At 36.1% G+C, this 23302-nt stretch overlaps 2 protein-coding genes across 3 annotated transcripts in view; one reads left to right on the top strand and one right to left on the bottom strand.

Annotated features, from left to right (window-relative positions):
- LOC136031952 (adenosine deaminase-like) overlaps positions 1-23302 on the top strand; it is a 233178-nt gene that overhangs the window by 132834 nt on the left and 77042 nt on the right. Inside the window, exon 1 of one of the 2 annotated variants that reach the window (XM_065711962.1) lies at positions 17403-17429. The exons of the other annotated variant lie outside the window; for it this stretch is intronic. Within the exon in view, the coding sequence (XP_065568034.1) occupies positions 17418-17429 (12 nt within the window). The 5' untranslated portion in view covers positions 17403-17417. Of the gene's footprint in view, positions 1-17402; positions 17430-23302 lie in introns of those variants that run through there. 2 annotated transcript variants of the gene reach the window in all.
- Positions 3813-19834, bottom strand: LOC136031951 (uncharacterized). Its single transcript, XM_065711959.1, has 3 exons — positions 19698-19834; positions 7491-8985; positions 3813-4043 (listed from the first exon to the last, which is right to left on the bottom strand). Exons 1-3 carry the CDS (start codon positions 19712-19714, stop codon positions 3888-3890), a joined length of 1668 nt encoding a protein of 555 aa, XP_065568031.1. The 5' UTR covers positions 19715-19834; the 3' UTR covers positions 3813-3887.

Genomic DNA, 23302 nt, shown 5'->3' with positions numbered 1-23302 from the left:
AACAGCCCTATGAGGAAAATGATAGAATAAAGCATTTTGAAAAGTATTGCTTAGCATTGAGGATATGCATAAAATCAAAATTAATAAAGTTGTGTATATTTTAAGCAATTACACTTAATCCCTATGAGGGAAATTATAGGATAAAGCCTTTTGAAAAGTATTGCTTAGCATTGGGAATGTGCATAAAGTCAAAATTAATGAAGTCATATGTGTTTTAAGCGGTGATACAACAGCCCTATTAGAAAATAATACAATAAAGCTTTTTGAAAATATATCCTAGTATTACAGTATGTATAAAATCGACATTAATAAGGTCGTATATATTTTAAGCAATGACACGACAGCCCTATTAGGTAAATGATACAATAAAGTCTTTCGAAGAGTATTTTGTAGTATTGGGTAATGGAAAATGTCAAAAATTAATAAAGTTGAACATGTTTTAAGTGATGATACAACAGCCCTATGAGGGAAATGATAGAATAAAGCCTTTTGAAGAGTATTGTTTAGTATTGGGGCATGGCCAAGTCAAAATTAATAAGGTCGTATATATTCTAAGCAATGACACTACGGCCCTCTGAGGTATAAGATAGAATAGAACCTTCTGGAAGGTATTGTTTTGTATTGGGGTTCTGCATACACTTAAAATTAATAAAGTAGCATATGTTTTAAGCGATAATACAATAGCCCTATGAGGGAAATGACAGAATAAAGATAGATAGATAGACAGATAGATAGATAGTTTATTTTAGCCCACCATCAGAACAACAACATGGCGGAGTATAAAGAAAAAAAATAAAAAGGAAAAAGAAAAAGGCGAAAAACAATACTTCAAGATTAAATGATTACATTACATTCACTATATACATTCATAGCTCGTATATGACGTGCAACGGCAGGAAATCATAAAGGTGCTCAAGGGCACCTTTTCTAGCATTAGTTTCCTGTTCTGCCACAGCTTCACGGCTATCTGGAATTTGATACTTATTCAAAAGAAATGAGTTTCTCTCGAATAGCGGTATACGTATCAAAAACTTCAAATATCTACAGAACGCGGACCTAACTTTTAGTCTCTCTCTTTCTGTGAACCATTCCCAAAGCGGGGAAAGGTAAAGGACATGTGGTAATGCCACTGCTCTGTACATCCTCGCCAAAATTTGCCGATTGTAGGAATACTTCAGCGGGGCTAGTTTAGCATAGCTCACTCGCAGGTTAGACACAAGGGTATCAAGGCAAAGAGTTCTTGTAATTTTCTTATCTCGGCCGTACCGAAGACCTAAATATTTGAGCGAAGAAGACAGTGCGATAATAGCACCATCGACGGATACAGTTGGTGCTGTTGAAAAGCCTTGCTTAGTACTGGAGATATGCATAGAGTCGAAATTAATAAAGTTGTATTTATTTCAAGCGATGACAGAATAGCCCTATGCAGGAAAGTATAGAATTAAGCCTTTGAAAAGAATTGCTTAGTATTGGCGTATTCATAAAGTCGAAATTAATAAAGTTGTATTTATTTCAAGCGATGACAGAATAGCCCTATGCAGGAAATGATAGAATTAAGCCTTTGAAAAGAATTGCTTAGTATTGGCGTATTCATAAAGTCGAAATTAATAAAGTCGTATATATTTTAAGCGATGAGGCAGCAGCGCTATGAGGGAAATGGTAGAATAAAGCCTTTTGAAGAATATTCTTTAGTATTAGGGTATTCATAAACTCCAAATTAATAAAGTTGTATATGTCTCAATTGATGATACAACAGCCCTGTGAAAGAAATGATACAATAAAGCGTTTTAAAAGTATTGTTTAGTATTGAGGATATAAATAAAGTTGAAATGAATAAATTCGTATATATTTTAAGCGACGATATGACGACCCTATGAGTTAAATAATAGAATAAAGCCTTTTGATAAGTATTGTGTAGTACTGGGGTATGCATAAGTCAAAGTTAATAAAGTCGTACATATTTTAAGCAATATAATACGACAGCCCTTTCAGGTAAATGATAGAATAAAACCTTCTGAAAAGTATTGTTTGGTACTGGGGTTATGCATAAACTTGAAATTAATAAAGTATTATATGTTTTAAGCGATAATACAACAGCCCTATGAGGGAAATGACAGAATAAAACCTTTTGAAAAGTAGTGTCTAGTGTTGTGGTATGTATGAAGTTAGAATTAATAAAAGCTGTATCTATTTTAAGCGATGATAAGATAAATCTATGAGGGGAATGATATAACAAATCCTTAATTTGTGACTGAGTATCAAAAATTAATAAGAGGCACTTTGCATAGAACACGCTCAGCTAGTAGGTAAATTCGGAGTGATTTACTTTTTGACTGAGTATCGAAAATTTAATAAAAGCACTTTTGGCTACATTTAACTGAGGGAAGTGATAAATTCTGAGTGTTTTAGTTGCTGGATGAGTACCATAAATTTATAAAATCACTTTTTAATACAATAAAAATAGCTACATTTCAAAAGTCAGAACTTTTGCATACAACAAACTCAGCTAGTAGGTAAATTTGGAGGTCTTAGTTTCTGACTGAGCATTAAAATCTAATAAAAACCATTTTGACTAAAATAAGCTGAGGGATTTGATAAACTCCAAGTGTTTTAGTTTCTGGCAGAGTACCAACATACAAACACACAGACTCATACATACAAACAGACAAATACAGACACAGGGACAAGCAAACAACCGTCCAGACACATAGACACACACAGAGAGAGAGAGAGAATAAACATCTAAAAACACACCAATTCAGACACACAATCACACAAAGACAGATATGGGGACAAGCAAACAACCGCTCAGATAAACAGGCATTGTCAGAGATACAAGCAAACAGACAGTCAGACACACAGGCAGAGAGTGAGAGACAGACAAACAAGTCTACAAGCACACAGAGTCAGACACAAAAGCACACAAAGACACATATGGGGACAAGCAAACACCTGTTCGGATTGATAGGCAGAGAGAGAGAGAGAGAGAGAGAGAGAGAGAGAGAGAGAGAGTGAGAGAGAGAGAGAGAGAGAGAGAGAAGAGAGTCTGAGAGAGACAAAAATAACTACCCTTTCGTCGGTTCTTTACTAGATTCCAAAAAAGAAAAAACCGAGGGATTTATCCTGAGTTATAAAGCAGTAAGCCTAACTGAGCCTAAGCAGTTCGTGAGATATTATTTTTATATATATGTAGGACACTGTCTTAACAAGAGTTCAAGATTTGAAATATTACTAGTGGACGACTCAAAAAATACATAAACAACTATTGAAAATGATGCATCGTTGGAAGAACAGCAGCTTGGACTGAGTTTTGGAGCTAGAACAAAGGCTAATTTGCATAAATCAGCATAGGTTAGGAAAAAATTCAAAAGAATTTGTTTTCATAAAAATATAGATCGCGTTAGTTTTGTTAGTTTAAAGAGCGGTTTGGGTAAAAGTGATGTAAAGTCCAAGATTTTTTTTTAGTGTGTTAAATATGTATTTAATTGTATTAACCAAAATAGTGTTCGGGCAGTGCAAAGCACAGCTTCACATACTGCAGCATAGCAAAAACATATACAAAAAATGTAAATAGAAATTACGATTTTCCTGTTGCTCAAATGTCATTGATCTGCTTCCAGTTGCTCAAATGTCAGAATTTTTTGTTACTTAATCTACATGCGACATAAGAGAACGAAAAAATGGTATTCTACTCACCAGTGAAAGACGTTGCTGCTAAAATTTTTGCTGGTTAAACAAAAGAAGCCATTGGTGAGACTCTTAGAACGTTATGAACAAGTCTTCAAACTTGCATGTTCCAAAAATGTTTAAAATAAACTGTACAAAAATATTATTTTCGCAAAATTAACAAAATAGTCAATGATTAAAAAATAGTTAAAAAAGGTATGTTATGACTCTTCTCCTTCTACTGGATAATATTTTTCTGAATCAAAACATTTCACATTGCTCTTCCAGTCACATACGTGGTGTCTTTGATTGAACCTTGTGCCGTCGGGACACGTAAAAGTGAATTTTCTGTCTCCTGGCGTGCACCAATGCCATGCCTATAAGAAATATACTTTTTCATATTTATCTTACTTTGGATTTCCAGATTAGAATAAAGAATTATCAAATGGAAAAATTATCAAACAGTTCGTGGTAACGAACCTTAGTAAGGAGCGACCCGGCTCAATAGAAACCAAAACTCTAAAAAATGGAATTTTGATACCAATAGCTACATCAAAAGAATTGCATTTTAATGCTGATTTTAAATATATAAGTTTTATCAAGTTTAGTCTTACGTACCAAAAGTTACGAGCCTGAGAAAATTTGTCTTATTTTAGAAAATAGGGGGAAACACCCCCTAAAAGTGCTGCTTCCTCATCAACGCCCTGCTCTTTACGCTAAAGCTTTTTGCTGTTTTAAAAAGAAGAGCTGTGAGAAAGAGTCAAACTTTAGCGTAAAGAGCGGGGCGATGATGAGGAAGCAGCCCCTTTCATATACGAAGTAATTTCTGTTCGTTTTAAGTTTTAATGTCGCTCCTTACTTTCAGTTGAAAAAACTTGTTTTTTTTATTTAATTATGAAGAGGATCGAAATGTAGCAATGGATTTGCCTTGCTTGAGTGTTCGTTGTTATGAATTTCCTTTATTCTTTCAAGAAGAAATGGGCCCTTGGAAACTCCATTATATCCCACCACTCCCACCCCAGCATTTTTTCTTATGGTTTGTGTTCCTTTTGAAATATCCAATTTTGCATGAAAACCACTGGCCTAATTATCCCCAAAAAGACAGGATATTTGTATCAGTGGATTCTTTTATTTATTTTTTTCTTTCGTTCTTATTTATTTCTTACTTATTTATTTATCTATATTGTTATTCATTTATTAATTTCTATTATTTTTATTCTTTTATGTCTATTATTCCATTCATTGAGTCTGAATTATGATATTAGAGTTTTCTCTTAGAGGATTATCTAAGCTTAACTAAAACTACGAAAATTTCTTTTTTCAGCGATTTGAGACGATTCTTCGACGCTTTTTTAGATAAAAAAAGTTCGAAGCAAATTTTGAAAATGGAAGTCGGTAGCTGAATCCTAGCTGTAAGATAATAGCTTCAACTTTAGCGTTAAGATCGAGCAGTTGAGGAGGGGCAGCTTCCCACATATATGTAATGTTGGTCTTTACTTCGTCTGAAAAAGTTTGCAATTTTTGTATTTTAGTTGATTTTCAAACAGTTCGTGGTAACCAACTGTAGTAAGGAGCGATCCGGCTCAAAAGTAACCAAAACTCTAAAAAAGGGAACTTTGATACCAATACCTACATTAAAAGAATCGCATTTTAATGCTAATTTCAAATATATAAGCTTTATCAAGTTTAGTTTTACCCATCAAAAGTTACGAGCCTGAGAAAATTTGTCTGATTTTAGAAAATTGGGGGAAACGCCCCCTAAAAGTCAAAAAATGTTAACGAAAACCACAACATCAGATTTAGCGGATCAGAGAACCCTATCGTAGAAGTTTCAAGCTCCTATCTACAAAAATGTGGAAATTTGTATTTTTTGCCAGAAGGCAGATCACGGATGCATGTTTATTTGTTTGTTTGTTTTTTTCCCAGGGGTGATCATATCGACCCAGTGGTCCTAGAATGTTGCGAGAGGGCTCATTCTAACGGAAACGAAAAGTTCTAGCGCCCTTTTTAAGTGACCAAAAAATTGCAGGGAACCTAGGCCCCCTCCCATGCTAATTATTTTCCCAAAGTCAACTGATCAAAATTCTGAGATAGCCATTTTATTCAGCGTAGTCAAAAAACCTTAGAACTATGTCTTTGGGGACCACTTACTTTCCCACAGTCCCGTGGGAGGGGCTACAAGTTACAAACTTTGACCTGTGCTTACATATAGTAATGGTTATTGGGAATTGTCCAGACGTTTTCAGGGAGATGTTTTGGTTGGGGGGAGGGGTTGAGAAGAGGAGGATATACTGGGGGAACGTCCAATCGAGGAATTTGTCATGGGGGAAGAAAATTTCTATGAAGGGAGTGCAGGATTTTCTCGCATTATTTAAAAAAATGAAAAAATAAATATGAAAAAGTTTTTTCAACTGGAAGTAAGGTGCAGCATTAAAACTTAAAACGAACAGAAATTATTACACATATGAGGGGCTCACCTTCTCCTAATACTTCGCTCTTTACACTAAAGTATTTTTAGTAATTTAAACTATTTATTCTACGGCTTTTGTGATTCAGGGGTCATTCTTAATGGATTGGGACAAAATTTAAGCTTTAGTGTAAAGAACGAGGTACTGAAGAGAGGGCGACCCCCCTCATAATTGTAATAAAAACATGAGAATACAAAAGTTCATTACGTAAGCTAATTTATAAGTTACGTATATATTTTACTAATAAAAACATTCGTAAAAAATTAAAAGTTCTAGTTGGCTTTTTAAGTAACCAAGAAATAGGAGGGCAACTATGCTTCCTACCCCACTCCTTTTTTCTCAAAATCATTCGATCAAGACTATGAGAAGCTGTTTAGCCAAGACAAAAAAAAAAATGCAAATTTCGTTTTAATTATTCCTCTGTGGTGAGCCAAAATCAAAACGTGCATTGATTCAAAAAAGCTCAGAAATTAAAGTTTAAAAAAAACAAGTTTTTTCAGTTGAAAGTAAGGAGCGACATTAAAATTTAAAACGAACAGAAATTACTTCGTATATGAAAGGGGCTGCTTCCTAATCAACATCCCACTCTTTACGCTAAAGTTTTTTACTGTTTTAAAAAGTATACTTGAGAGAAAGAGTCAAACTTTAGCGTAAAGAGCGGGGCGTTGATGAGGAAGCAGCCCCTTTCATATACAAAATAATTTCTGTTTGTTTTAAATTTTAACGTCGCTCCTTACTTTCAGTTAAAAAAACTTTTTTTTTCATTTAATTAATAAAGTACCCGTGGTTGCCCTTAATGCAAGGAGGCTACTGCTCCGTTAAACACATTTCTTTAAATCAAAAAGCAACTTTTATAGAGCCAGACTCGGAGAAAAACAGCTCGATCGGTGTATTTAATTTTAGAAACAAAGCATGACTGTCCAAAGTAAGTGATTGTCTCCACAACAAGAAGGAGCCTTTGTCCCCTCAACACTCATAATGAACGTTTCATTCTATTATCCCGTTTTAAATCCCATTTACTTGTATTTTTAAGACCAGTCTACGAGTCAAGGAGTTTTTGGTTGGGGGGGGTGAAACCTGGTAAAGCGCTCATCCTCTGGGCACATCCCTGTGCAGATTATTTATTTATTTTTGATTAACTGAAAATTCTTGAGGTCTCATGGACACAGTTCCCAGAAGTCATTTTCATTTCTTTTTTTTTCTGCAGAAACGTGTTTTTTTGTTTTTTTTTAATTGAGCTTTTACCCATTGATGAGCAACAAAAATAGTCAATATATAAGTAAGTTTTAATCCTTTAAAAGCAGCTCTTTACACACAATTTGTTTATATACGCCATTATTTAACGTTAAATTTTACCTTGCATTCTGAATTGACATCTGCATAATAGCCTTCAATTCGACCTTGACAAGAAAATTTTGCGGCCAGCAAATTTAAGTCCAACGGTTTTTCGTTTTGATGATTTCCAATGCCAGTTATTGGACGAATATCGTTGCTTAAGGGGTCAAAAGCAGTTGTTGAGGCTAATACGGCAGAAGGTGCTTTTTGGGTTGTTCGAGCTTCATCAATTTTGTTTTCTATTGCTGTTTCCAGCTCAACAACAGCTCCATGGGGTTCTTCTGAAAATGATTCAAAGAATACAGGAATATTTTTCTCTGTAGTACTTGCTAAAAGGGATTGCAGTATGACACTCTCAGTGGTTGAAGATAACTGTGATACGGCATTTTGTGTATTGGTAGTCGCTAGCTCCGTTTGGTGTTTTAGATTTGATCCTATTTCAATTGCCTGAAAATCTAACAATGTTTGAGAAGGTGCTTGCGTCCCAACAGTGAAAGCTTTAGTAGTATAAATTAAATATTCAGTCTCGGAGATATCTCCGTCAGTTTGGTATAAAAGAACAGATGTTGGTGTGACAGAATTAATTGCCGTAGTTAAGTTATTAGCAGTAATTTGAGAATCTGAAACTGGGTGGTGTAAAGTTTCATGCCCGTTGTCGTCACCAAAAATTGTTTCAAGATTATTTGCAGGCTGTGTATTGTCTGATGACAAGGAAAAAGATTCAGGGGGCTTTTCAAAAACGAGTATTTGATGAGATAGTCTTGGCTCGCCTTCTTCTTGATGACTATATGTAGAATTTTGGTTGAGTGGCTTAGGATTTTCTTCGTTTTTATTAATAGATTCTCCTATTGCCTTCGGTTGAAGTCCTGTTTGATCCAATTGTCCAGACGTGAGCTCTTTTTGAATTTCGGTCACTAGCTCTTTGTCTTTAAGGTCAACTTCTTTATCTTCATCGATTTTTTGGTGAATGATAGGTGTTATTTGAACTTTTTCAGATTTTACTTTTTTGTTTTTCCTCGATTTTTTCTTGTTTTTTCTGGAAGTTTTTCTCGGCTGTGCTGTTGGTGCAATGCTAGTAGACTGTGACAATTCTACTAATTTCTCAAGCTGCTCAAGTGAATGTGCTTCATCTGCTGGCTTAAGCAGTTTAGTAGAATTAGGTATTGTGAAGGTGACTGAGCTTAAAGGCTGTTCCGGTGGCAAGGAACTAGTTTTTTCACTAGTAACGGGTTCAAGAGTCTTCGATGTGATAGTGCTGAACGAAACTGTTGTGCTATGAGTAGAAGTTAAGTCTTCACTCTTTTTCTGTGATAGCCTCTTCAAAGAAAGAAGATTATTGTCTTTCAACTTAGGCCTTATTCTCTGACCGAACTTGGGAATTAATATCTCCTTTGCCTCCCTATTTTGTTTTTCTTGCTCTTCATTACTTCCAACCTTTGGACGAATCTTCACAACTTTAATTATTTTCCTACCATCTGGCTCTGCTGCTGTTAGCGAAACGATCATAAGCATTATCCTGAAAAAAAAAGGTATGACATTATAGAATATGTTTGAGAATAATAATAACTTATCTATGACAAATTTATGCATTTCAAAACTACAAGTAAGCTTTTGCTTAGTCAATAAGACTCTACGTGACATTTAAAACATAACAAATTTTAATCTATCGTTCATCGTGGCATTATGAGTCATGTGTTAATAAAAAAAAGAAGATATTTTCAATAAAGCTGAAAAGTTTTAAAAATTGCTAATGCAAGTAAGTTATAAAATTGGGAGAAAAGGTTTGGTTGCCGTTACTGTTTTAATACAGGTATTACTGATTCACGCTTGCAAGATGGAAAAACACCCCCTTCCTCTCTCTCCCCCAAATTTCAATAAGCTGTGCATTTTTCAATATCAAAAGAACACTTTTCTTAAATTGATTTTTTGACCTATGGAAGTCCTTGTAAAAAGAAATTTGGAGGCTTTACACCCCCCTCCCTAACTACCACGGGAATATTTATACAAATACTCGAAAATTTACTTGTAAAAATTAAAGAAACTATAAAACAGCAATGTCTTAAAAAAAAAGTAAAAATCTGACAATGTTGAAGCTATGTATGCTCGCACATGTCGCCTTCTCCTTTTTTTAATTAAAAAAAATTAAAATTTTAACTGCAAGTAAGGAGCGACATTAAAACTAGAAACGAACAGAAATTATTCCGTATATGAAACGGGTTGTCCCCTACTCAACGCCCTGCTCTTTACACTATAGTTTTTCATTGTTTTAAAAAGTATAAGTGTGACAAAGAGTCAAACTTTAGCGTAAAGAGCGGGACGTTGAGGTGGGGACAACTCCCTCCTTTCATATACGGAATTATTTCTGTTCGTTTTAGTTTTAATGTTTTTAAATTAATGCACGTTTTGATTTTGGCTCAGCGTGCATGAATAATTAAAACGAAATTAGAACTAGAACTTAGGGCACTAGAACTTTTAATTTCCGTTAGAATGAGCCCTCTCACGACATTCTTGGACCACTGGGTCGATACAATCATCCCTGGGGAAAAAAAGCAAAAAAAACAAATAAACACGCATCCGTGATCTGTCTTCTGACAAAAAATACAAAATTCAACAGTTTTGTAGATAAGAGCTTGATACGCTGAATCTGGTGGTGTGATTATCGTTAAGATTCCATAACTTTTACGGGATGTTTTTCTCTGTTTTCTAAAATTAGGACAATTTTCTCAGACTCGTAACTTTTGATGTGTAAGACTAAACTTGGTGGAACCTATGTATTTAAAACAGCATAAAAATACGATTCTTTTGATTTAAGTATTGGTACCGAAATTCCTTTTATAGAGTTTCAGTTACTTTGAGCCGGGTCACTCCTTACCACAGTTCGCTGCCACGACCTGTTTGAAAACGAAATTTGTATATAATTTTTTTTTGGCGAAATGGCTTTCTTTTAGTTTTGATCGGACGATTTTAAGAAAAAAGGGGTGGGGGAGGAGTCCTTGTTGCCCTCCTATTTTTTGGTTACTTAAAAAGGCAACTAGAGGTTTTAGTTTTCTACGAACGTTTTTATTAGTAAAAAATATACGTACTTTACGAATTAACTTACGTAACGAGCTTCTATATTCGTATATTTTTATTAGGTATATGAGGGGGTTTGCCCCCTTGTTAATACTTCGCTCTTTGCACTAAAGCTTAAATTTTGTCCCAATTCCTTAAGAATGACCCCAGAATCACAAAGACCGTAGAATAAATAGTTGAGATTACTAAAAGTACTTTAGCGTAAAGAACAAGGTATTTAGGAGGAGATGAACCCCTCATATGAATAATAATTTCTGTTCATTTTAAGTTTTAATGCTGTTCCTTACTTTCAGTTGAAAAAACTTTTTCATATTTATTTTTTCTTTTTTTCAAATAATGCTCGAAAATCATTTGCCCCCTTCATGGAATTTTTCTTCCCCCATGACAAATTCTTCCAAGGAAAAATCCTTCCACGTGGCTCCCTCTCTTCAAACACCTCCCCCCAACCAAAAAAATCCTTCCCGGAAACATCTGTACACTTCCCAATAACCATTACTGTATGTAAACACTGGTCAAAGCTTGTAACTAGCAGCCTCTCTCCCGGGGACTGTCGGGGAGTAAGAGTTATTATGTTTTTCGACTATGCTCAACAAAATGCTTATCTCAAAATTTGATCCGTTGGCTTTGGGAAAAAATGAGTGTAGGAGGGGGCCTAGTTGCCCTCGAATTTTCTTGGTCACCTGAAAAGGGCACTAGAGCTTTTAATTCTCGTTAGAATGAGCCCTCCCGCGACATTTTAGGACCACTGAGTCGATACGATCACCCCTGGAAAAAAAACAACAAAAACAAATAAACAAGCACCCATGATCGGTCTTCTGGCAAAAAATTAAAAGTTCCATATTTTTGTAGATATGAGCTTGAAACTTATACATTGGGGTTCTCTGATACGCTGAATACGATGGTGTGGTTTTCGTTAAGTTTACCCCTATTTTCCAAAATAAGGCAAATTTTCTCAGGCTTGTATCTTTTGATAGGTAAGACTGAATTTGATGAAACTTATATATTTAAAATAAGCACAAATATTCGATTCTTTTATGTGTCTATTAGTATAAAAATTTTGTTTTTTAGACTTTCGTTTACTATTGAGCCGGGTCACTCCTTACTACGGTTCGTTACCACGAACTGTTTGATCAGTCGTTCCCGCGCAAAAAAAAAACATTTCTTTTGTCGTTCAAGGTTGAGGGCTGTAATTTTCTTGTATACGATTTTTGACCATAGGCTTTTGACAATGCAAATGGTGTGGTTCTTGTCTTGGTCCCACACAAATTTCGATAGGTTGTATACCCTTTACCAAAGTTTGTTTCACAATAAACAAATGACAGAATAAGAATACCTTAAACCACTATTTAAATTTCGTGGTTAGTGACTTCCCCCCTGAACCCCCCCCCACTTTTTACGCTAAAGTCTTACACTGTCTTATGCTGTATGGCAGTGTTTAAGTAGTCGTTCTTAAAGAATTTAGTACTGGGTGATATTTGATATCGATATACCGCTCTAATTACTGAACATCAAATCGTAAATATCGGTATCAAAAATGATACTTGAAAGTTTCCTTCTATATTCAGCCATATACAATAAACATCCAGCAGAAAAGATCATACATACAAAAAATAAAGTGTATGTACAGAACATGAAATACCACATAATTCGACATGGTATTATCATGATAGTGAGAAGGCAAACCTTACTGATTATGGTATCGCATACCGAAGACTGGCAGAATCGATACAAGATACTTAGGAATAAAGGGATACTTTTATTGATGTTAAAAATGAGGATCGCCTTCTAATATTGTCTAGGTTTAATCCAAAGCTGAAACTTAGGAAGGATAACTGCCTTACGGGAAGCTATGACGTTGGACTCCAGGATAAAAACAAGAGCTAAGAGCTCATATAGCACTTGTGACGAGGCAAGAAGAGATAAGAGCCAAGAGCTCATATGGTATGAGCTCTAACAAAATTCTAAGAATCAATAGATTGATTTAAAAGGAAAATCAGAGGCTTAATGCCGGTCAGGATTTAAAATAAGAGCTCTGAGTCACGCTGTCCTTCTAAATATCAAAATTCATTAAGATCCGATCACCCACTCGTAAGTTATAAATACCTCATTTTCTCTAATTTCTCCACTCCCTTTAGCCCCCCAGATGGTCAAATCTGGGAAAACGACTTTATCAAGTCAATTTGTGCAGCTACCTGACACGCCGACCAATTTTCATCGTCCTAACACGCCCAGCATCACCAAACTCGCGCAATCACTGAACCCCTCCCCCCAACTCCCTCAAAGAGAGCGAATCCAGTACGGTTACGTCAATAACGTATCAATGACATTTGCTTGTTCTATCCAACAAGCTTCATCCCGATTCCTCCACTCCAAGCGTTTTCCAAGATTTCCCCCTCCAACTCCCCCCAATGTCAACAGATCTGGTCGGGATTTGAAGTAAGAGCTCTGAGACATGAATTCCTTCTAAATATCAAATTTCATTAAGATCCGGTCACCCGTTCTTAAATAAAAAATACCTTAATTTTTCAAATTTTTCCAAACTAACACCCCCAGCTCCTCCAAAGAGAACGGATTCGTTCCAATTATGTCAATCGCGTATCTAGAACTTGTGCTTATTCTTCCCATCAAATTTCATCCCGATTTCTCCACTCTAAGCGTCATCCAAGATTTCTGTTTCCCTCCTCCAACCCCCTATGTCTCCGGATCCAATTCGAGTTGAAAATAGAGCATCTGAGACACGAAATGCTTCTATACATATCAAGTTTCATTAAGATCTGATCACCTATTCGTAAGATAAAAATATCCCAATTTTCAGGTTTCCCAAGAATTCCGGCTTCCCCCTCCAACTCCCCCCAATGTCACAGGATCTGGTCGGAATTTAAAATTAGAGCTTTAAAGCACAAGTCTTCAGTCTTAATTCGAGTCTTAAGTTAAAAATCCTTAAATTTTTCTAATTTTTCCAAACTAACACCCCCCAGCTCCTCCAAAGAGAACGGATATGTTAGTAAAACGAATAGATGAAAATGTTAGTAAAACGAATTATTCTTTGGATGTTTTGAGAGCTAAGACTAGGAATAAGTGAAGGCCAAGAGGTAGAGATGATATTGGGTAACGAGAAGGTTGATCAGATGAGCAGCTTCACTCACCTAGGTTGTATCATAGGCAGCGCAATGGCGCTGCCTAAGCAAAGAACGTGGTTGGGACGATATTTCATTTTTTTTAGACCAGGAAACTTTGCATAGAAAGAGCTGTGGCCGAAACTTTGAAATTCAATTGAAAATTGAGAGGGCCAGTGCTCATTTTGATAGCCAAGAGTGGTTGGAGGGCAAATAGCTCCTCCCCCACGCCCATCATTAACCCAGAGAGGATCAATCAAAATTTTGAAATATTCTTTTTGTTGAACGTAGTTGAGATGTCCAAAAATTATGTCTTTGAAGATGACAGCCATCCCAGAGTTCTCAGGCACCCCCCCAGAGTCCCCAGGGCAAGGGTTTTAAGCTATTCCCTGGGGCATAAAATATCCGTATAGAAGGAGTGGTCGTATAAACTTTAGAGTGGGCTCATTGGAATGGTAATCAGAAGTTCTAGTCCCTTTCTAAGAGTCAAAGTGATCGGAGGGCATCTACCCCCCTTTTATTTTCCCAGAATGCATCAAATAGAAATTTTGAGATAGCCAATTTATTTAAAATAGTCTGAAGATCATATAATAAGGCATTAGCGGTTGAAACAGAGCCTGGAGGCAGGGATTGTAAGTTATACCCCAGGGGCGTCTAAGGTTTTTATAGAAGGGATCGTTGTATAAAATTTAGAGGAGGCTCATTTGGTTAAAAATTGAAAGTTCTAGTTTTGTTTTAAGAGTCAAACGTGATGGACGGCAACTAGCCTCCCCCCCTTACACCCCCCTTTACACCAAATGCACCTAATTGAAATTATAAGATAGCCCTTTTCTTCAAAATAGTCTAAACACGACTCCTCAGAGCCCTGGGGTAAGGGTTGGAAGCTATACCCTGGGGGCGTAGAAGGTTCTTATGGAATTTGTTTTCATATAAACTTCATAAGGGACTCATTTCATTTAAAACTGGAATATATAGGACCCTTATTAAGAACCAAAAGTAATTTGAGAGCAACCATCACCCCTCAACACCCATCATTTCCGCAAACACAACCAATCAAATTTTCAGAGAGCGATTTTGTTCAGCGTAATTGAAGGATCCAGGAACTATGTATTTGCGGATGATATCCTCAGTGTAACCCCCTCTGAGAATATATACCCCCAATACCCAATTTACACAAGAAAAACTCTTGGTTAATTTTTATGTAATTCATTTTTCTTTTTATAACAAAGATACAACATGGAAGGTAATTTTCAAACTCTAGGAGTCAATATTCCCTTCCAATTGGCATCCCTGACAATTTTTAATTAATCTAAGGTTTCTCCCGCAATGTTGCTAAGAGTTGTTCAGATTTTCTGGATGTTCTTTGTCAAACAATGTCAACGGATCTGTTAACAATTCTGTATTTATTTTTCGAACACTTTCAAATCTAAAGTACGGTTGCAATTTAAATGAGGGGAATACTTCACAATGTAAGGTTTCACAATCTGTGTTAACACTTTGACATATCCAGTGTCTTTACTCAGACTGCGCTATTACGCTGTTTATGATTTTTGTTTTGGCTTTGGCCTGCTGATATCAATGCTATTTATTAATATAAATCGGTAAACCCACAAAAAATCAATTTAATAAAAAAATAATATCTCAATAAATCACCTATGTTATAAGTTTAGTACAATAAATTAAATCTTACAGAGTCAGAATCCATTCAAAATTCCGAGCAAATGAATAGTGTGATACCCAGGGCTATTAGAATAGAGCTTGGTTCAATTATGAGATTAAATATAAAAAAAAACAAGTTTTTTTAAATGAAAGTAAGGAGCGACATTAAAACTTAAAACGAACAGAAATTACTCCGTATATGAAAAGGGCTTTTCCTTCTCAACGCCCCGCTCTTTACGCTAAAGTTTGACTCTTTCTCTTAACTCTACATTTTAAAACAGTAAAAAACTTGTTTGTTTTTCAGGTTTTTTTTTGCATCAACACTTGAAAGCCAAGCAATTTGTTGAAAAACATAAATGTTATTTCAGAACACACAACGAAGAGGGTAAATTCGTGCGGTAAGTGTGACAAGCGCGACTACTTTCTGGAACGTGAGTAATGGAGAAGGCCATAAGCGAGTTTTATCAAACTGAGGATTGTAGGATAAACTCTGTTCACTTGACCGTTCTGCAAGGTCGATTTATCTATATCTAGCATGATTCTCAAGATATTTGAAAGTTCCTGGTAACTAAATGTAAAAAAAAAATTGTGACGAAGCAAAACGCGGAATTTCCACCTTATAATAAAACGAAGAATAAAATGCAAATATTTCGGTAGAGACCTCTGCTTAACCGTCCTCAGTACAAAAAAAAAAGGAAATAAAGAGTGAAAAGGGCAAAGTTTCTTCGTCACATTTTATTTTTATTTTGCAGGGCGTGGTCAGTGTAGTCTTTGAAATTATTTGTATCCTGGTAAAAGCAAAACGGTGATATATTATGCTTTCTGACTTTTACAAGTAGCTCCAGGCTGAAAATAGTTCTAACTGCAGTTCAAGAAACGGTTGTATCAGCGGTCTACAGCTCTATAACGTCAAGGGATGGAAACAAATATTTCTTGAATAAAAAGACGAGGAAATCAAGAAGTAAAGTTCTATTGATGTTTGTCAAATTACCAGAGCTTTTCCAAATGAAATTATGATTATAAGAGGGGTCAATAAATTCCAATCACCGTGGCATATACAAAACGTAGTCGCAAGGTCTCAACTAGACTAGGTGGTAAGCAAAATAAATATCATAGTTCCACATTTTGACTACCGGTATTCTAATCTTTAATGAAGGGGAGATAAGGGGCTACCTGAATGTTTACCTTTACAATATCTACTACAAAAGAGTCGCTGATTTAAATCAAATTTTCCGAGAAGTCAGAGATAGTCTTATATTTTAATGGGGAGGGGGTGTGGGTAAGAGGGGTAGTAGCTGAAGGCGTTGTCAGATATCAATCTGGAAGAAGACAGGATAAATCTTTGTTAATTTACTACATTGACCCCTCCCAACATTACCAAAAATATAAAACCATAATGACTAACAAAAATAGAAGGTCATATAGTACTTTTGAAGCTCAAATAGTACATTTTTATACCCAAGTTTCTAAAGGTCTTTTGGGTCCTGAAATTAGCCATAATCTGACTGCTATCTCATATACACGAATACTATTCTATCATCTATTTTTCCCGAGGTTACCAGGATTAGCCAGCTGCTATTCCGACTTCAGATGCCCTAAGTCCCAAAATTAGATAACTGCAGTAGTCAGTTGAGACCCCAGAGGGTGCATGCCTGGTACTGAAGACTCGATTTTAGCAATAATCCTTTTCAAATTAGATTTAAAAGCATATCTTAATTAAGTCCTTTCGAATCCACCTTATGGCGCTATTTTACTATCACAACGAATATTTCAGTGAAGTTAAAATATTCTGTCAAAATTCAAACAGATGTTGGAGCCAAATATTGTACTTGACCTTAAACATAAGAATTCCTTGAATACACAATGTATGAACAGTGATAGAGCGAAGTTATGAAAGGGTTTAACAGTTCTTGCTTTTACTATTTTTCATATTATTTATTCAGTATCTATAAAAATTACGTTATTTCATTAGTCTAATTAGATAGATGTTTTTCTCCGAAGAGTTAAAGACAGTAGAGGAGAGAAGAGTCGGGAAATATGGTGCTCCATTTGGTGCTTCTTTGATGCCGCAATACTACTCAGCAAAGGCTCCAATTTTAGAATGAAGCGACAGGTGATTGATTACTTACAGTTAATTGACAGTTGTTTGTTGTATCTCTCGCTAATTAACTAAGTGTGTTCCGTCATCTCCAAGAGTCTTTGCTAGTAAGCAGGGCTGTAGCTACAGAATTTTTATGAGGGGGCCAAGAGAGGGTGCTGTTGAAGTAAGCGCTATTCAAGCGTCAATGAAGAAAAGTAATTGTTTAACAAACACACTACTTGGTGAATTTAAAAACATTTCGCAATACATTATAAACAATAAACCCTCTTTAAGCAATCATAAATATAAGTGCTGGTGCTTGGCTTATGCTAGGATTGTCACCCATCAGCCGCTGCAGACGACACTAGTTTAGCGTAAACAAGCTTTCGAGTGGACGAAGGGGAATTTCGTATACACTCGGCTTTTTTCATCCAGATTCACAACTAATGCTGCAGTACATATTCCCCCATCCCCTTCCCCTAACCCCCACGCCCAGCACAGGATGCTCAATCAAACAGTTTGTGGTAACGAACTGTATCTAAATATATAATAAATATATATCTAAATATATCTAAATGTGTGAAATATCTAAAGTAGGGCTCTTTGATACCTTGAATTCGATGGTATGATTTTCGTAAGCCCTTTTAGCTCGGAGGAGGTTTTTCCCCTTTTTTTCGAAAATCAGACACTTTTTTTCAGGCTTGAAGTTTTTGATGGGCAAGACTAAACTTACTGAAACTTATTTATTTGGGGTCAGCGCAATAATCCAATTCTGTTTATATATCTATTGGCATCGAAATTTCTTTTTTAAAGTTTCAATTAGTATTGAGCCGGATCGCTCCTTACAGTTCGCTACCACGAACTGCTTGATTCAAACAGTTCGTGGTAACGAACTGTAGTAAGGAGTGACCCGGCTCAATAGTAACCAAAACTCTAAAAAATGGAATTTTGGTACCAATAGCTACATCAAAAGAATCGCATTTTAATGCTGATTTTAAATATATAATTTTCATCAAGTTTAGTCTTACCCAAAAATTTGCGTTATTTTAGAAAATAGGGGAAAACACCCCCTAAAAGTCATAGAATCTTAACGAAAATCACATCTTCAGATTCAGCGTATCAGAGAACCCTACTGTAGAAGTTTCAAGCTCCTATCTACAAAAATGTGGAATTTTATATTTTTTGCCAGAAGGCAGATCACGAATGCGTGTTTATTTGTTTTTTTGTTTTTGTTTCCCAGGGGTGATCGTATCGACCCAGTTGTCCTAGAATGTTGCGAGAGGGCTCATTCTAACGGAAATGAAAAGTTCTAGTGCCCTTTTTAAGTGACAAAAAAAATTAGAGGGCACCTAGGCCCCCTCCCACGCTAATTATTTTCCCAATGTCAACGGATCAAAATTCTGAGATAGCCATTTTATTCAGCGTATTCGAAAAACCTTGTAACTATGTCTTTGGGGACGACTTACTCCCTCACAGTCCCCGTGGGAGGGGTTACAAGTTCAAAACTTTGACCAGTGCTTACATATAGTAATGGTTATTGGGAAGTATACAGGCGTTTGCAGGAGGATGTTTTGGTTGGAGGCAGGGGTTGAGAAGAAGGGGATATGCTCAGTTTGTTATGAAAAACAAAATTTGTAGATGTGAATGGTTGAGACCATTCCAAACAAAAATTAATTGCTGGTTTTGATTTGAATGAACCGATAAGAAAAATTTCTTGGCATTTAGTCCCCCTCCCCCGAAAAATATCCCACCCTGTGGAAAATATCCACCGGGACAATACCCCCGTAAAATACTCCTCACTTAAAAATACCCCCAGTCAATACCCCTCGGATAATACTCCCCTCCAGAAAATTCCTCCCAGCAAGTCCCCCCTGCGGAAAATAGGGTCTTCCAAACTTGAAATTTTATTTGAGTTATGTTTTTTTTTTTTTTTTTTTTTTTTTTGTTCATTGAGAAGTTCTAAGGAAAGCGAAAAAGAGGTGTTTACACACCGTAAGTATTTTAACAAATTAAAGGAAAGTGTAGAAAAAATGGTCATTTTAAGCCAGTTTGGCACCGTTGGGCAGAGGCTCATGCGCGGGTTAGGGGGGGAAGGTTTTGGAATCCCAAGAAGCCCGATTTCCCTTTGAAATCCAATAATTTTGACCAATCTTTCCAAACATTTTATAGTATTTCTATTTTGTATTATTTCAGTTGCTTTTTCTAGATGCCCCCCTCGATAAAAATTCTTTGTCCCTGCCTAGGTGAGCAGTTTTGATCGTAGTTCAAGAAACATAGTGAGATTTGAAATACTAAGCTCACCATATTAGTAAATGCATAATCCAAATTGTATTTGTTGCAACCGAGCACTACAAAGTAAATAAAAGAAGATCTACGGAACTACGTCAATATGAAGATGGATAATATTGCGCACTCAAGCATGTGCTCTATAATTTCCTGAAGATGCGCTTTTCCAGGGGCAGGATTACGATGAATCACGGGTATATCAGCCTCCACCCACATTCGAGCAAGGTTTCAAATATATATTTTTTTCTTTTTTTATGTACTAGCAAAGGTGCTATTAAAAATCGCTGATGACTGGCACGGTAATTGGGCCAGCCTGCACTATATTATTATTTTTTATTAGCACTTGAACCGATCTTGGCAAGTCTATCTAAATATGTTACTTCGTTCAGGACTTATTATTATCTGTGGGAGCTAAAATTTGTCAACTTAAGCCCAAGGGCGTAGCTGGTAGAGAAATAATTATTTTAAGCAGATATCAAACCGAAAATTATAAAAGGGCAGTAATAAAGAGCGACCTTCCTGTCTGGAGAGCCGTGACACGGAGATCAGCACCACGGGTTTTGACAATGAATTCTAGTGACGCCTCCTTACCTTTTTTCTCTACCTTCCTCCATACTTAGTGCAAATTTAAAAAAAAATTAAAAACAAAATACATCAAAGGAATCTAATTCTTATTCTTCCTCGAGAAATTCAAAAAAAAAAAAAAAAAAAAATAGTTCGAACAGTCATGATTTGGGAGCTAAATTGAAAAGCGAGTAGCATATTAACGTTGGCAAAATTTTAGAACATTTTAAAAATCATTCTAAAAAGAGGCGCAAGGTGATAAAAATTACATTTCAATTTATGCGTACAGAATCTCGCGTCATTCTTCAGAAGAACGTTTACGAGAGCATTTCCAATATTATTACTGTTATTTTGTTGGCAAACCTCGCCTTAGGATTCATAGTGATATGTAGGTAATAAAAACCAACTCCAGTTGTAGTCATGTCCAACCAGTATTCAAAGGCAATTGGAATAAAAAAGGTTTGAATGGAAAATGTGTAGTTCTAAAAAGAAAAAAGAAAGAAGGTTATCCGATTGAGCAACAGAGCAAAAATTACAAAGATACAAAATCATCCAAGGTAAAAAAAAAAAAAACATTTAATTGCTCCCAAGATCGTACTAGATTTACTGTTTTAATAAAAACGTAAGACCACATGTTCGAAAAAGAAAAACACAGAAAAAAGGCTTTTCTGATAGAAAACATATTAGTATTTCAGAAACATAAGACCAGCAGATAACAGAGCATGGGGGGCTGTTAGGTAAATCCGAAAAGAGCACATAAGAAGATTTCTTCAACGAACTAATATGGAAAATACTAAATTCTTAGACAATTATTTACAATTTATGATGGGGTTTTGGGTCCATCCTAGGAGGAATTCCCTATCTTACTCCAATGTGGATAGATATACCAATGCAAATATTTTATCTAAAGGACTTAAGGCCAAGAATGTATATTTTTAGGTCTGAATGCTGAGCTTTAGTCTTCTGTGTTTTCAGAAGTGCTAGATTAACTAATACAAAGAAGAAAAACTATTGCGCAAACACCTATTGTCTGGCTTATTTTTTTATGTGAACTACTATTTTGGGAAGAAATCATTTTCTTCAACAATCCATACCTCATTTGAATCCAGTGCTTGTCACGTCATAAAAAGGAGCTCTCTATTTACATTGCTTACATTATATTACATTACAATGGATTGCTTACAATGCTTTGAGCGAATAATGCTTAAAGCCCACGAGTTTCCCCATATCCAGGATTTCAGGCTCCTTTCCATTCTCTGCATCAATGTGGTTCCAAAGCTGTGGACGAGTTGCCGAGGAACCTAGAACTTTCGCCCGTAGAAACCTATATATGGTTTAGCGCAAGCCCATGGCGAAGAGAAGCCTATGGCCGAATATAAAAGCTAATAAATCAGGGAAACTCACCCCTTAAAATTGTTGCCCCTTCTAGGGTTGTTGCGATACTTTGCAGTCTGCAGATTTAACGAGTAATACCTTGAGCTCAACACAGACTTCTGTATCGCTAAACAAAATGGGCCGTGCTACACTGCAAGAACCTTATCTGACATATGCTGAGACAAGCACAACAGGTTTTATATAATACTAGCTGTTGGGGTGGCGCTTCGCGCCCCCCCCCAAGCCCCCCCGCGCGCGTAAGTCCTTATGCGCCGTATTAGTTACCCGCCATTGTAGTTGTGTCCCTGTGTCCCACCTGTGAATAGATATATATATATATATATATATATATATATATATATATATATATATATATATATATATATATATATATATATATATATATATATATATATATATATATATATATATATATATATATATATATATATATATATATATATATATATCTTTTTAACTACGTAAAACATGCGAATATACAACATTCTTCGCTGTTTTATTGTCTGTGCATATAAATAGATTGTCAGGTTTACTGACTCTTGAACATACAACATATAATTGTCCATGGGAAAAACAATCCGTATTCAGATCTATACCTCATTATTCTAATGATGTGTCCCTGTATCCCGGTCGTCATTTGTATTCCCTGTGTCCCGGTCGTCATTTGTGTCCCGGTATCCCAGTTTGTAATTTCTCTTTGAGTGTCCCGGCCGTCATTTATATTCCCGGTGTCCCGGTCGTCATTTGTGTCCCGGTCTGTAATTTCCATTCGAACAATCCCTGTGTCCCGGTCGTCATTTATATATCCCGTCTGTGCCCCCGGCGTCCCCGTTGTAGTTGTGTCCCTATGTCCCGGTCGTCATTTATATTCCCTGTGTCCCGGTCGTGATTTGTGTCCGGGTGTCCCAGTCTGTAATTTCTCTTTGAGGTTCCCGGTCGTCATTTATATTCCCTGTGTCCCGGTCGTCATTTGTGTCCCGGTGTCCCGGTATGTAATTTCATCAGTTGACAGACATGACGTCAGTCGACAAACAACTTCATGGCGCATACAGCTCAGTCCTTATAATGACGTCAGTCGATAAACATGACGTCAGTCGACACACAAACATGACGTCACTCGACACACACATACACACACACACACACACACACAGACAACTTATTTTTATATATACAGATTTTTGAAAGCGCCTGTTTTTGAAGAAATGAAGGCCTTGTCGTTGCTTAGTTTGCCTATTAGCAATGCAGTTGAGGAAAGAGCTATTCTATAAATTATCCTTTACATTATCCATCTGAAACTTCTTCGGATAATTCAAAATAAGGCAATTAGAATTCTGGGTTCTTTTTTCATCGCCCTGCGAGACTTAAAAATCTGTCAGAAACCCAAACTTTATAATTTTTTTTCAATATGCTTAATCTCAAACAATTGAAGGACGTGCATACTGCAATGTGGTATTATGATATTCAATCCTCAGCAAATTATTTCCATGATTTGGGTATAATTGGGACTCCCACTTCTCCTGCCCACTACATCCGCTCCAAGAAGTATCGCCTTCCGCCAATCAAATCAGAAAGAGCTAGATTCTCAATAAAATACCAGATTCCTCATATTGCAAATAAACTTAGTAGAAATGTCCCGAAGTTTCACAAGTCGATTTTCT

Source organism: Artemia franciscana, chromosome 10 (assembly GCF_032884065.1).
Source record: "Artemia franciscana chromosome 10, ASM3288406v1, whole genome shotgun sequence".
Classification (NCBI taxonomy): Eukaryota; Metazoa; Arthropoda; class Branchiopoda; order Anostraca; family Artemiidae; genus Artemia; species Artemia franciscana.
Note: the sequence above shows the minus strand (reverse complement) of the source record. Positions and strands in the feature narration are given on the sequence as shown.